We start from the raw sequence: 16,317 nt of genomic DNA on the forward strand, positions 1-16,317 counted from the left end.
ATTCAATACATTCAAATCAGAGAAAACAGTAGGGGCTTTTTACTTTTTTACTCAATGTGAAAAACTAGGCCATTACCTGCATGTATTCCTTTACTTTAACATTACATATGCCATATATTGATTTAAGTCCCTTCCGGGGGATGGATTTTTTTGTATTTTGTGCAGAGGCAACTCCTAAATTATTAAACTTTACTATTAAATTGACTGAAGTACCACAGTTTATATTCTGTCAACAATTAAAGAAAATATTTTAAATGCTTTGTGAATCTAAATATTTTTTTAAGGTGGTTTATCTGAAATTTGTCACTCAAATGTGTTTATAAATATTATTAAATTGTGAAATAAATAAATATATATATAGTTATAGGCAATATTGCTGCTTATTAGCTTTATAGTTCGACTGACTAGCTTTCATCTCGTCCTGGGTTGTCACCATTTATTTCGTTTAGACACTAAAAGTGGATCTATTGCACAATTGGAATGACTAAACATTAGTTATATTTGGTTGTATATATAAATAAAGCTCACAGTTCGTGTTAAGAGATCACAAACGACCTCCAAAGCACATACCATGACCTTCAGCCAAATGCCCCTTAACTCTCAAACCCGGTTCATGTTTACGTAGTGATTGACATGTAAACAGACCAATAGCCATTCAGCTTGAGTTTTGTCGACCTGAAAGTAGGAGGATTTGTTTCAACGAATCGGTTCTTTCGAACAGTTCATCTGAACGAAGCTAGCTAAGCAATTCTTTTACGTGTTGACGTAATTGCGTCATATCGCTTTTGAGAACCTATTTTATATTACGTTATTAATGAGGGTGTTTTTCATTTTAGTTTTTTTTTTGCCGCCTTTATTCAACTCTTTAAAAAATAAAGTCGCTTACAACCATAAACTTGCATGTATATGCATAAAATTGACTCGAGAACCGCTCTAACCGGTTTAGCCCGCTTACATGAACCATTCAGTCCGACTCGTAGACTGGTTTTGTAAACAGATTCATTGGAAAGATCCGACTCTAAAAGAATGATTCATTCACAAATCGGTCATCGCTTGAAACACGTGGTTCTGTAACCAGGAGAACCGTCCTCTGAAGCTCAACGTGAGTTGATTCATTGTCATTGAGCTTCTTTTTTATTATTAATTTACAGTACTCATTAGAGATTACTTAGCTAGAAATATTTTTATTTGTCATATCTAAACGGCATTAATATTGGCAATAGATTTTGTGTCTGACGAATAACAAAAAGCATGTGGCATTTAGCTTTCAAGCTAATTTATCAATAAATTACTGGTTGAAGAGCTGTGTGTTGCATTTTGAGCTGGATGCTTAACGAAACTACTAACGTTATTCGTTTAAATCCAATTACGTTCAGTCATGTTCTTATTCAAAAGATCTTCAAGGACTATTTAAGGCTTGCTGCCTAAACGTATCATACATGCATTGTTTATCGTCTACAAATGAAACTACTGCCAACATTGATTACAGCTCATCATTTCAGCAAACAAATCTCTCAATCTCATCTGTCCTGTCTTAGAATGGGCAGTGTGTTGGCTGCCAGTGCCCCCAGCCCGCCTGTACCAGGGCCAGGTGGACAAGGTTTGGTATCAGTGCCACCAGGATTCACGATGCCCTCCGTCTCACCCGTCTCTGTCCCTGGCAGCTCTTCAGCTGGGCACCAGGAGACCGAGCCTCCCCTTCCAAACCCCGGTGGCTTTGAAGAGTGCCATCGCAAATGCAAAGGTAAACATAATTAATTTAAAAAAAGTCTATTTATTCCTTGATAAACTAAGATTAATCAGGGAATCAAAACTCATAACAAAGCCATTTCAGTTTTACCACATTAATGTGTACTGCAAAATATTTAAATATGAATTTGATGATTTTATATATATTTATATTTATAATATATAAATATATATATATATATATATATATATATATATAAAATACAATATATATATATATATAAAATGTCAATAATTTTTCTGGTTAATTAAACATTACATAAGAAGAGAGACCATACAGTTCTATTTTATAAGGCTGGCTGATATGACCTAAAATCAAAATCTCGATTAATTGAAGATTTTACCTCGATTTCGATTAATGAACGTTTATTTATTTATTTATGTATTTTTTGCCCCATAGTTCACTGACAAGGTTTGTACTGTAAATATGCTTGACTATTAAAGGTGCCATCGAACGTTTTTTTACAAGATTTAATATAAGTCTCCTGAATGTGTCTGTGAAGTTGCAGCTCAAAATACCCCATAGATTTTTTAAATTAATTTTTTTAACTGCCTATTTTGAGGCATAATTAGAAATGCGCCGATTCAGGCTGCGGCCCCTTTAAATCGCGCGCTCTCCGCCCCCTCCCGAGCTCTCGACTCTATCACTGCAAAGTTCACACAGCTAATATAACCCTCAAAATGGATCTTTACAAAGTGTTCGTCATGCAGCATGTCTAATCGCATAATAAGTATAGTATTTATTTGGATGTTTACATTTGATTCTGAATGAGTTTGATAGTGCTCCGTGGCTAAAGCTAACATTACACACTGTTGGAGAGATTTATAAAGAATGAAGTTGTGTTTATGCATTATACAGACTGCAAGTGTTTAAAAATGAAAATAGCGATGGCTCTTGTCTCCGTGAATAAAGTAAGAAACGATGGTAACTTTAACCACATTTAACAGTACATTAGCAACATACTAACAAAACATTTATAAAGACAATTTACAAATATCACTAAAAATATCATGTTATCATGGATCATATCAGTTATTAGCGCTCCATCTGCCATTTTTCGCTGTTGTCCTTGCTTGCTTACCTAGTCTGATGATTCAGCTGTGCACAGATCCAGACATTAATACTGGCTGCCCTTGTGTAATGCCTCGATCATGGGCTGGCATATGCAAATATTGGGGACGTACATATTAATGATCCCGACTGTTACGTAACAGTCGGTGTTATGTTGAGATTCGCCTGTTCTTCGGAGGTCTTTTAAACAAATGAGATTTATATAAGAAGGAGGAAACAATGGAGTTTGAGACTCACTGTATGTCTTTTCCATGTACTGAACTCTTGTTATTCAACTATGCCGAGGTAAATTCAATTTTCAATTCGATGGCACCTTTAAAGGTGGGACATAGAGTACCTCAGAGATGACATGTTTTTTCAGGCCAACCTGGAAGTTAGCAGCGCACGAATTCCCTTGATCGAAAGCCTTTGCATTTTTCCCATAGACTTTTGGAAAAACACACAAAGTAAGCTCTGTGTTTAACAGGGGTTATGTCACTTACACATTTTGTCTATCAAGATAATCTTTACAAGTTAACACAACATTTATACATTTTGAAGCCTAAATAAAGTCGTCAGATATAAAAAGCTAACAGTAGGCTATAAACAGACTACAGCACACCATGGTCGCAGATCAACGTCACCGCCACCAAGCTTCCTCAAACTTTATTTATAAACATGCTCGCTGATTATGATCTGCGCTGTGAATGAATACTTATCCACTTTTTCATGAGAAATGCTGTCCAAATGTCCTGTTTGTGATGATGACGTCTAAAGTCTCCGCCAAAGGAAGTAGTCCCTTTTAGCAACTTGTTAGCAACCGCCGTTTTTAAGACACAATAAAAAATCACAAGCAGGTTATAACTGGTGTGTTTTATGTCATAGATGAAAACATGAAAATATTTAGAAGCTTTGTTAACTACAGACCTTATTTCAGGCAATTTAGCAAAAACCCATAGACTTTAGGGCAATGGAACCGGAAGTCCTAAAATGCTAACTCACTTCCGGGTTTTGCATACAAAAACAAATCATCTCTGAGGTACTCTATTAGTGCTCTCAAATAACAGCTCACTTTCAGCAGTTATTTTATCTATGGTTTGTAACATCTCTTACAGATTTCTGCTCATTGTAAATCAGATAAATTAGCACAGTACCAGTACATTTATTTGAATACATTAATGAGAGAGCTATTCCGTGTGAATTAGTCATACCGTCTTTCTATTAAAAGTCCCGTTTTTCGTGTTTTTTTTGAAGCTTTGATTGTGTTTATAGTGTGCAATATAACATGTGTTCATGTTTCGCGTGTAAAAAAACACAGTATTTTTCACATAATTTACTTATCTGTATACCGCTGTTTCCACTGTCATAAAAATGGGCTGATGACTTCCTTGTTCTATGAAGTCCCTCCTTCAGAAATACGTAACGAGTTCTGATTGTGCCAGCGGTTCCTGTGTTGTGATTCGACAGCTCTGAGCGCACTGTGCCCGGAAAAGTCACGCCTCTTACCATAACGTGGAGATGCACGCGCTCAGTGTTATTGTAAACATGTCTTTAATTTTACCCTATCAATTTGAGCCGGAATCAGACCAGGTGATTGGACTGCGGGATGAAAATAACAGCGTTTCGACGACATGGCGACAAACACACTCTACAAACGCAACTCTTGTGTATTCCTGTGGGCGGAGGTTAGTCAAAAAACTGTTTTAGTGACGTCATTAAAGAAGGAAGTAGAGGGATGTAGTCCAAACTGGCCGTTCGATGTAGGCGACTTCTGTTAAATAAAATATCTCGCTTGGCATTGAACTTTGAGCTTTAAAATTTTACTGATTTTATTTATACTCTAACAACAACATTACACACTAACTAAAGTTTGAAACATGGGATCATGAAGAACGGGACCTTTAATTATTAAGCTGTGGGTTGTAAGTAGTGACTTCAAAAGTAGAAAAATATATACTATAACGATTGAGTTTTTAAGCTACTTTGGTGATAAATCACTGAACAAGCGTTGACTACGAGTTTCTGCGCTCCTCTTCACGTGATGTGTAGCTACTGTTCGTGTGTCACAATGCATCAACGCAGTAGCTCAATATAATGATACACATCCAATGGTCTAAAATCGCTTGAATGTCCAGTTCAAACTGGCAAGCCTTAAAACACATAAAATTGACAAATTTTAGTGAAGACACAAGTGAAAGTGATCTCGCTTCAGGGCTCGCCGCTTGTGCGCTGTCTGCGTGTGTTGACTCTGCGTTTAAGTTTGCCTCTGTGTTGCTTCCATGCCGCTGACTGGACAGGGCAGAGTCACATGGCTACACACACGGCAGTACTGTATGTTATTAAGGGGAAATTATTAACATTATTAAAAAAAACGGAATAACCGACATGGAAAAATTACGTCAGTTAGAGGTCCTGAATTTCGGTTTCGATTACTTTTCGTACAGCTCTACAATTTTGTTTTTTTTGCAATAACTATGTAACGTTCTATTTATAAAACCAAGTATAAATTTCAAGAAGTTAGTGTTTTTAACATTTTTACATTTATTCCAAAATAATAACTAAAGGCAGTAACAATTTAAACAATATTATTTGTGAACTAATGTTCAGTTTTTCTTTTTAATAGTCAACTTATTTTCAGAAGTCATCAAGCTTGTACACACTGGTCACAGACACCAAGATTTACCTTTAATTTCCCAAGCCGATTGCTCACCAAGAACCCCTGCAGTAATCTTGATTTTGACGTGACATAAATCGGTGCAATGGCTGAGTTGTTTACTTACTTTTTAATTAGTCTAACCATTAACGTCATCATTGTCTTCATTCAGGCCGATGAGAATGCTCACGAAAACAAGAGGCAGGATTTCTCACGTGAACCAATCATAACTGATCATATCCAATGAAAGTGCGATGGAGGCACTGCCTCCTCTCACATGACTTTCCCCCATTCATTCTCAATTACCCTCCACTAAGCCCATCACATGCATTAGGTTTGTTTTACTTTTAACTCAATGAGGACACAGGAGGCAAGCCTCCCGCTGTCACTTCACCTGTGGGTGTCGCTGTTGGACACTGTTACTTTATAAAAACTAGACTTTTACACTTTTTAATGTCACGTTTTGTTTTCATTTTTTGGAATATCGATTCTTTTCTCATCCAGTTTTTTTGAGGAGACACTGTCTCCCTTGCCTCTACAGAGGAAATGCCTCTGACATACATACTACCGATCAAAAGTTTGGGGTCAAGAATGTTTTTGAAAGAAATAATATTTTTATGCAGCAAGAATGCATTAAATTGATTAAAAGTGGCAGTGAAGACTCTTTTTTACTGTTTTTAACCTATTTATCAAAAATCCTGAAAAAAAAAAAAAAAACATGTATCATGGTTTCCATGAAAATATTAAGCAGCACAACACTGATAATGATAATAATAATGTTTCTTGAGCAGCAAATCAGCATATTAGAATGATTTCTGAAGGATCATGTGACTCTGAAGACTGGAGTAATGATGCTGAAAATTCACAGGAATAAATTACGTTTCAAAATATATAAAAATAGAACAGTTTAATTTTAAATTGTTATAATATTTCACAATATTACTGGTTTTACTGTATTTTTATCAATTAAAAGAAGCCTTGGTGAGCATAATAGACTTTTTAAAACATTAAAATACTGTAAATATTATCGGTTTGATGGGTAGTTCATATCCTGCTTCCTCAGTTCAAAATTAATTCAAATTCAGGAGCTCCATTGGAATTTAAAAGCAGTTCTTAATTAATTTGTACCTTTGTACCTGACCTTGCTTTGAATTTTGGTGATTACAAATGCATGGTTTTTACACTAATGTCTGTTTGTCCCTCAGAGGTTTTTCCAATGCAGATGGAGGGTGTTAGACTAACAGTGAATAAGGGCTTGAGCAACCACTTCCAGGTAAGTCCAGTGTGTTCACTGGTGGAGCTGAACATTTCTGGAGCCATGTTGCTGAAGAAAGTGTTCTCTGGTTGTAGCCATGAACTCTTGTTTTAATTCCTAGGTGAACCACACAGTGTTGTTGAGCACTCAAGGAGATTCCAGTTATAGGTTTGGAGCTACTTATGTGGGGACCAAACAAACAGGACCAGGAGAGGTACATATTTTGCATGCAGTATAAATAAATACACAAAAGAAAAAATATTTCCAGAACAAAAATCTTTTTTTACCCTAATATTTATAGTTTACCTTAATATTTTTGTCAGGCCTTTCCCGTCATGGTTGGTGACATGGACAACACAGGGAGCCTAAATGCACAGATTATTCATCAGATCACAAACAGAGTGCGCTCTAAATTTGTCTGTCAGGTGTGTATTTGTGAACAGAGCCTATATGTGTTTATTTTTGTTTAATTATAAAAAAAAATATGAAAGCATTGCTGAACGTACTGCAACACTTGTGTCAATCAGACTCAGCAGCAGAAGTTTGTGAACTGGCAAGGAGATGCTGAATTCAAAGGGGAAGATTTCACTGCTGCTGTGACCTTTGGCAACCCAGACATGTTGGTGGGGTCTGGTAATTGTCTTCTTTTTCATCCATGTTTGTTCATGCTGCAGTTTGAGTTTATTTTAGTAGCTGTATTTGTTTTTAGTCATGTCACGTCCTTTCTTTAGTTAACTTATTTCCTCTCCGGTTCTCTCACCTCTTGTCACTCTCATCCCTCACCTCTCTCTCAGGAATTGTTGTAGCTCATTATCTCCAGTCTGTCACTTCGTCACTGGCATTAGGAGGAGAGTTAGTGTACCACCGCCGGCCAGGAGAGGAGGGCACAGTCATGTCTCTGGCAGGCAGATATACAGGTAAACACATAAAGAAAGAGCAGTAGTTAGGCATGTGAGTGTCAAATTTTGATTTATCTTATATCAAAGTATGATGAATTGCATTACAAAAAAGGGTGAAAAACAAACAAGTGTTGTCCTATTAATGTGCCCCTATTATGCCTTTTCAGATTTCATGTAGTTATATAGCTGTTTGGCAATGTGAAAGGTCTAAAAATTTTCAAAGAGTGTCTCCCAAAAGAAAGAACTGATACTGAAACGAGTCGTCAGTAATTACAGTCTTACTTCCTGCACAAATCTATGAAGGTTTGTAACAAATTTGCATAATTTGGAAACTGTCTTTGGTGTATCTGGGACTGCCCTAGATTGGTTTAGGTCATAATATTTTACAGGTCATAGTCAATTTGTTTTCATGGATGGTTTCAGATCTGATGTGGATCCTGTTTGTACTGGTGTCCCACAGGGCTCAGTTCTTGGTCCCCTACTTTTCAGCATTTATATTTATCCTCTTGGACATCTATTAAGATCCCTTAACCTCAGCTACCACTTCTTTGCTGATGATACTCAGATTTAACTGTATTTCTGAGATTAAGTTGTGGATGTCTAAAAATGTTCTGTGTCTGAATAGCTCTACAACTGAAGTTATACTTCTTGGCTCTCCCCACCAACTGCAAAATGTGGCTTCTATAGATCTATCAGTTGATGGTGTTGCCCTAGAGCTACACAGTAAGCTAAAAAAAATCTTGGTGTTATCTTTGACGCCATCCTGTCAAATGAGCCTTTTGTACAGAACACGGTAAAGACCTCCTTTTTTCATCTTAGAAATATTGCACGTATTCGGCCTATGTTGCCCTTTTCTGTTGCTGAAAAATTTATTAATTCTTTTGTTTTCTCACGAATTGATTATTGCAATGCTCTCCTTGCTGGAGTGTCCAAATCTTCTCTTAACAAATTGCAATACCTGCAGAATTCAGCAGCTCAAATCTTAACTGGGGCTAGGGCTGGCGACCATATAACTCCTGTTTTGAAGACATTACACTGGCTCCCTGTTAAATACTGTATAGATTTTAAAATCCTAATGTTTACATACAAGGCTCTGCATGGTCTTGCTCCACAGTATCTGGCAGATCTTTTAACATCTTACACGCCAAATCACACTTTACGATCTTCTCAGCACGGCCTCCTAGTTGTTCCCAAAACATTGTTACGATCCAGGGGGGACAGGGCCTATATAAAATATATAATATATAAAATAAATGTATATGTAATGTAAATGTAAAATAAATATAATATATACTATATAAAATAAATGTATTATTATTAATGCCAGCTTATGGTCTCCATTGGCTGCCTGTAAACAGTCTACTTTGACCCGCCCTCAAACTCTGTAGTTGTAGCTGAGGCTTAGAAGAGTTTGGTTCGTGTTTTCGACATGTCGAGAATACGCTGTTTTCTGCGCTGCGAAAGCAAATCCACTTTGAATGTACTTCCAAAGGATGAGGACCTATATGGTAAAACTGACGCCATCATTACTGTTTGTATTGCTGTCTATACAAGTGCTGACGAAGAGATGAAATTGAGATTCTGACATGCACTGTAAGCTGTATACCAGTCACAACAGGCTTGGCCATCTGACCAATCAGAGCAGAGGAGGCTCTTGGAAAGGAAGGGTTTAGAGTAGTGTTGCCAAGTCCATGGTTTTCCCGTGGAATTGGGCTACTTTGAAGTTGTTACCGTTTTATCGCAACATTTCAGACTCAAAAGAAAAGAGGGGGGAAAAAAGAGAAAAGAGGTTATGCTGCAGTGTATATTATGAGAAAATTAAGTGTTTTTGACCTTGGATGCATGTAAACCTATTGTAGGAGACAATTAGGAAACCTTTAAAATAGCATAATAGGGGCACTTTAATAACAAGTTTAATATATACACACACAAATATATATACACTACTGTGCAAAAGTCTTAGGCACATCAGTATTTTCATCCCCAAAAAAGGGTTTTAAGCCAGTTATTTATATATTTTGCTGTAGTGTGTCAGTAGGAAATATCAGTTCACATTTCCAAACATTCATTTTAACATTAATTGTAATAATCCAGCGAGATTTATGAATGCACAATAAGTCTGACAACAGCTGGTGCTCCACACCGAGATCTGATCTCACCATCATGGAATCCGTCTGTGATTACATGAAGAAACAGATGAAACTGAGACAGACTAAATCCAGAAGAACTGTGGCCGTGTCTCCAATACGCTTGAAGAAACCTTCCTGCAAAGATACCTGAAAAACAATGTACAAGTGAACCTGGACAAAAGCTGTTTTAAACACAAAGGGTGGTCCCACCAAATATTGGTTTGATTTAGTTAATAGAAGTTAATTGATAAATAAAATCTATTTATGACAGCATTTTTGAAAGCATGCTCACTTTACAGCATTTTTACACAAGTGTCTAAAACTCTTCACAGTACTGTATTTTTGCTGTTCAGTTTCTTCAAGCGTCTTGGAGACATAGCCACAGTTCTTCTGGATTTAGTTTGCCTCAGTTTCATCAGTTTGAGATCAGATCTCCATGTGGAATACCGGCTGTTGTCAGACTCCTTGTGCATACAAAAACTCACTGGATTATTACAATTAATGACCAAATAAATGTTTGGAAATGTGAACTGATATTTCATTCTGACACACTACAGAAAAAGATATAAATAACTGGCTTAAAACCATTTTTGGAGGGGTAAAAATACTGACGTGCCTAAGACTTTTGCACAGTACTGTGTGTGTGTGTGTATATATATATATATATATATATATATATATATATATATATATATTCAAATAACAAAAGGAAAGATTCATAATGTAAACCGATGTTTCAGACTGATTACTTTTAAAGAACAATAATAAAGATTATATCATTTTCAGCCAATATCTAGAAATCTTTTCTGAACTGGCATGTTTTAACCCAGATTAAAAAGTAAAAATGTTTAATAAACACCATATGTATGAAAAAATCTGAACGGTTATTTGAAAACAGGCAGCAACTTTATCGCCACATTGACACTAGGAGGAGCTGGAGCTCATGGGTCATATTACCACAAAGCCAATGATCAGGTAAATGTTCATCAGCAGAATGATTCATGTCCTCATTCATTTATGCTGTTTTATTGCTTTATGATGACCTTTGTTTTGTTTTTTGTTATTAGTTGCAGGTTGGTGTGGAGTTTGAAGCAAGCACCCGTATGCAGGAAACTAGTGTATCATTTGGGTACCAGCTGGACGTTCCCAAAGCCGACCTGGTCTTTAAAGGTTGGTACACATACTGCATGTGTACATTATAACATACAGACAGCATTCATCAAGATTTCATAATTTTGTAGAGTTAAGACGAATTCAACAATTGTCTTGGTTGTAATATTTATCTTCGTCGATGGAGAATGGGGCTCAGAAAGCCACAACATTCCAATCGAGTCCTCTTATTTGAAACATTTGTACACTAAAATAGTGTCATCATTAACTAGTCATTCCATAAATTGTTGTCTGATGTATAAACGAAAATCCACCTCAGAAACCTCAAATGATTAAAGTTTTTTAAATCTGTAATCTGCATGGAACTTAAAAGTATGTGATATACCCTGATTTACAGAATCTTTCTCTCTATCTGTAGGTTCTTTAGACAGTAACTGGATGGTTGGAGCTATGCTTGAAAAAAAGCTGCAGCCTCTGCCTCTGTCTCTGGCCCTCTGTGCTTTCCTTAACCACAGAAAAAACACGTTCCAGTGTGGGTTTGGCATCACCGTTGGTTAAACCTACCTTCTTTCTTGGTTAATTCTTCAGTTTACACACCAGTGCTGTTGCTGGTGAAACGGTAAAGGTTCGACACACCTGTACAAAATCAGTCAGTAACAAAGAAGCAAAACAAAGAAATATTTGTTGTTAGTTCCATGTATCAGACCAACCCCAGGGGTTTCATATTCCAATATCCAAAAAAAAAAGTAACATCACCACAACCTGATGAATTAGGAGAACCAAGAAGAAATACACATACACACATAAATTTGTCTTTTTTTGTGTGTGTGTTGTTTATCGTCCAGTTCTTTTTATAAATTATTTCCTTGTTTATTTTTCATTTCATTGTCACAATCCTTTTAAAATTTGCTGCTGAATCTCTGTACTCACGTAGGCACCTACATAAATAAAAAAAAAAAAATGTGTGCATTGCTGGTACTGACAAACATGGATAAATTATTAAAACAAACATATCTATCTAACAAACTGAGATGTAGGTTTGGTAAATTATGAATATATTTTTGTGGGTGTGAAAAATACATTATTTATAGGTAGAAAGTCTTTTTTCTTTCTTATAAATTTGTCTATCAACCACTGTTGCATGGGTGAGAAACATCCAACTAAGCCAAAATATATTTTCACATGTTATATTCGGTTAACTATGGTTTTTCCCACATTGTTATAGTTTTTGGTCGCACTTTATTTGACAGTGCCGTAGTTACATTGTAATTACTCAGATAAGTACTGAGTACTATTAATTAACTTCATGTACTTACTATAGAGTTACAGTTAGGGTTAGGGTTTGGTTTAGGGTTAGTTACTTGTAATTATGTATAATTTACTGTTATTACTATAGTAAGTACATGTAGTAACGTGTAACTACGGCACTGTAAAATAGTGTTACCATAGGTTTTTTTTTTCCCACCATCTGCAGTGCCTTCATGAATATGTATTTTGAGTATTGCCTAATGCCATTTGCACAAGTGGTAAAATAGATTGTGTATGATAAAAAGGTTATTTAAGTGTAATACTGATTACTACATCTTCTTAGACATATTAATGGTTATAATATTGCGCAGTAGAGGATATGAGTTTGCTTTACTAACATTATCGCGAAAAGATTTATTTTTTTTTTTAGTTAGTTAGATAGTTAGTTAGGAGAACACATGCCACAAAAGAATATAGAAAAAAACCCTTTGTGCCATTCTGTGTGACTGTATGTTCAGCAGATATCAGACTCTTTCAAATGCAGATAACTGTTGTGATGAAAAGGGCAATGTCCAGAAGAATCCTCTTTAAAACCTGACACATCAGTTATTATTACATCAACCTTACGTTAATACGTGCAGACAAACATGCACAGACACAAATGTACCTCTGCACCTAAAAGATAACTTCACAAGACTGCAAATGAATAATTATGAGAGAGTACTATTAGTTTTTACTTCTTGTCCATAATTAATGTTAGGATTATTATAGCAATGCTCAGTTTATTTTTTTCTTACAGATCACTTAAACCATCATTTTATTGCAAAATATTAAATTGCTGCTGTGGTACCTAATTATATTAAGATGTATAACAGATGCAAATCTAATAAGGTTCATATTTCTATATTTTTTTTTTTTTTTAATTGAATATTCATTTATAATGCTATATTACCTTGGCAGTAAATTACGAAAATGAATTAACGCTGCTTTAAGGGCGTTTCTAATATGTCGGCTGAGGGAGTGACGGCGAATTTCACAACTTTCTCTCTTCTGACTGCTGTACTCAGTCTCTCAGTATTTTCCATCTTTTAGAAAGTTGTGAAAAGGCTATCGTGGATTGTTTTCTTTTGCTATTGTAACAAATGCAAATACAAAAATTATATTTGCTGCCATCTCCCATTCACCGCTATAGACGTTTACCCTTCCGCTTCTGAGAACCTCAGAAATGTGAAAAGCGTCCATTGTTGTATAAAAGTGTTTTATTTCATTATTGAAATAATGTGATGGTTCGTTCTAATTTTTTTCTTTTTATATTGTTTTAGCATGGATGGTTTGAGCAACTGTGATATAAAATGCATGACATATTTTTTTGCATAGGAATGCAGCCATAATAATGACTGGAATGCAACTAGATCAATATGACAAGCTTAGCGGTCAGTTCTCATCATTGTTCTCCTTGACCTGATTGATAAGTGCAGATGCAAACAGTCTTGATGATTGATGGCTGTTTTGTGTAATTGGATAAATGCCTAGACACATGATTTACAATATTGCTTAAAGTAACCTTTTACCTCACTGATGTACTGCTGATTTGTTCTTTTAAGACTGTGTCTTAAACCAATAAATGCATCAGTTTAAAATGAAATCAAGATTGTGGAACAATGTTTGTGGTTTTACTTGAAAGGGCAAGGCTAGATCCATCAACAATTTACATGCAACTTTAAAACGCAGAAACTGCAAAAAATAAATAAAATAAAATAATTTACAGACAAGATACTGCAGATCCCTATAATAACCTATATGTTGTTTTTCCATTAATCATTCCCTTACAGTTTTTCCTTATACATTACTTTTCATCTTTTTCCAAACATTAAGTTTGTTAATAGTGTAGTTAATTTTGAGAAATATACAACAGAAATCTGTATGTGCAGGAAAACCACCAATAAATGTGGCTTGTGAAAATGTTACCTCCAATTATTGCCTGAAACGCTTTATAAAGTAGACAACAGATGGTGTAGATGAAGAATACAGGGGCTGATAAATGTGATTTCACATTCTATATGCAAATATTGTTTTTACATGTCTGGTTGAATGTTTGGGGAATTTAGTTAGCTATTTATTTATTTATTTAAAAAAAGTATTTATTTAAAAAAAACCATAATATCGATATGTCTATAAGATTTTCTAGTACTCTTCATATATATATATATATATATATATATATATATATATTGTAATGCATCTGGATTACAGTTTGAAATTTAGGTTTTGTGTTAGTATGTTATAGGTTTCAGGAAATGGGTCTAATAAATATTTACAAGACACTTATTTTAGACATATTTGTTATACAGTATTACATCAGAGTCCAAGTCACAGATCTGAGTTCAGTTCAGTTCAGTTGATTTCATGATGTGGAATGAGTGACATGGCATGTACAACTGACAGCAGGGCACTACCTTCTGGACTTTACTGCCTTTATCAGAGCTCTGCAATCCATTTATATACAGTGCTGATACATTCTCATCACTTACACACAGAAGAGGACAAGAGAAAGGTAAGGAACTGGACAAAAACATAAATGAATGCATGCTTTTGTCCTTTTCAGTTAGGTTCAAACTAGTTGAAAATATTCATAGTGATCATACCTGACAAAAGGATTTTTTTTTTTTTTTTTTTTTCTCTTTTCTTTTCTTGTAGAGCCGGCAGATAATCATGAAAATCCTTGTAGTGTTTGTTATTGCAGCTTTCTCTGGTAAGCATTCATGGAATTTTACAATTTTTTTTTACAAAAATAATGTTTTTTTCTCTCTCAAAACTGGTCAGAAAATCATTTTAATCAGTTAATCAGCTTATATGTGTTTATTTACATATATTTCTTATTAATTATGGTGAATTCATTAGGTTGCCATGCCAGTATGATGTGGCAGGACCAACCAGAGAACAATATGGATCTGGTGAAAAATGCATTCTGGAATTATGTGTCTCAGGCAACTCTCACAGCTGAGGACACACTGCAGATGATTAGAAACTCAGAACTGGGTCAAGAAATCAAGTAAGTATGTAGTAAATGAGATGATGAACCGATAATCTGGCTATAAAACAAATCATGAAACTTTAAAGAACACAAACATCCATATCTCTGTTTCTCCACAGTGACAGGATCTCTAAAGGTGCTGATGCCATCAATGGATACACCCTGGCCATTCAAAGCCAAGTAACTCAATTGACACAAAACCTGCTGGCCAAACTTTCCCAGGAGGCAGATCAGTTGAAACTGCGCCTGGAACAGGAAATTACATCTGTGCAGTCCCAGCTCAAGCCATATGTTGAGGAGATCAGAGTTGATATTGAGGAGCAGGTTGAGCGGCTGAAGAAGGATGTGGCCTCGTATGCAGAAACCATGAATTCTGAAGCCCTGAAATCTACTCTGGTTCAAGGGGCCGAGGAGCTGAAGGCAAAACTAGAGAGAAGTTTCATGGAAATGGGTCCGCAAACTGAGGAGCTGAAGCAGAAACTGGACCAACACTTTTTGGAGTTTCAGATGAGCATGACTCCATTAGCCCAAAGCTTTCAGAGTCAGCTGGCCCAGGGAAGTCAGGAGCTTCAGAAGAATCTTGCTCCCTATTCAGAGGAGCTGAGAAAACTGGATCCATATGCCCAGGACCTCAAGGCCCAGTTATCAGCTCTCTGGGAGTCATTTGACAAGATCGGCAGAGCTTGAAAGACCTTAGAGACTTTATGGAGACCTTATGGAAATGCAAAAGGGTGCTTCTGTTACCATTGGGGTTTCACCTAATATATTTCTTTGTTGCTCATGTATGTTTTTCAAAAAATTGCTAAATAAAAATGTAAACACTATGTTTGATATCCACATTTTTTTAAAGATATTTTACAATAACATCTCATGACAGCATGTACAGCCATTCATTAGCTTACGCACTATAAACACACCAAAACAAGGCATGAAAAAGAAGGAACAAGGAATAAAGAAAAAAAAAAAAAGAAAGTAAAATACATACAACAGTTATTGGAACATAACAGTCTGTGGGCTTCAAGAAAGTTCCAAAGAAAAGACCAGATATGCCAAAAGATAGAGCAAGATAGCATCAAGACCTTTGATGTAAGACTCATAAGTGATTTTTGGCAAAAGCAGCCATATCACCCTGTAGCCCAAGACTGGTTGCCCAATAAAGCTAAGCAGGGCTGAGCCTGGTTAGTACCTG

The 16,317-nt window shown here is 35.7% G+C and overlaps 2 protein-coding genes across 2 annotated transcripts; both read left to right on the forward strand.

Moving 5' to 3' along the window:
* The first annotated feature begins 952 nt into the window (after window positions 1-952).
* Window positions 953-13,739, forward strand: tomm40l (translocase of outer mitochondrial membrane 40 homolog, like). Its single transcript, XM_048202164.1, has 10 exons — window positions 953-1,102; window positions 1,539-1,744; window positions 6,659-6,726; window positions 6,830-6,922; window positions 7,032-7,133; window positions 7,236-7,341; window positions 7,503-7,625; window positions 10,635-10,711; window positions 10,804-10,906; window positions 11,265-13,739. The coding sequence occupies exons 2-10, from the start codon at window positions 1,540-1,542 to the stop codon at window positions 11,402-11,404; spliced, it is 1,017 nt and encodes a 338-aa protein (XP_048058121.1). The 5' UTR covers window positions 953-1,102; window position 1,539; the 3' UTR covers window positions 11,405-13,739.
* A 565-nt stretch (window positions 13,740-14,304) lies between these two features.
* apoa4a (apolipoprotein A-IV a) lies at window positions 14,305-15,952 on the forward strand. The gene is made up of 4 exons (XM_048202165.1): window positions 14,305-14,648; window positions 14,792-14,846; window positions 14,996-15,146; window positions 15,248-15,952. Exons 1-4 carry the CDS (start codon window positions 14,511-14,513, stop codon window positions 15,813-15,815), a joined length of 912 nt encoding a protein of 303 aa, XP_048058122.1. The 5' UTR covers window positions 14,305-14,510; the 3' UTR covers window positions 15,816-15,952.
* Window positions 15,953-16,317: the final 365 nt, after the last annotated feature.

Source organism: Megalobrama amblycephala, linkage group LG9 (genome assembly GCF_018812025.1).
Source record: "Megalobrama amblycephala isolate DHTTF-2021 linkage group LG9, ASM1881202v1, whole genome shotgun sequence".
Taxonomy (NCBI): domain Eukaryota; kingdom Metazoa; phylum Chordata; class Actinopteri; order Cypriniformes; family Xenocyprididae; genus Megalobrama; species Megalobrama amblycephala.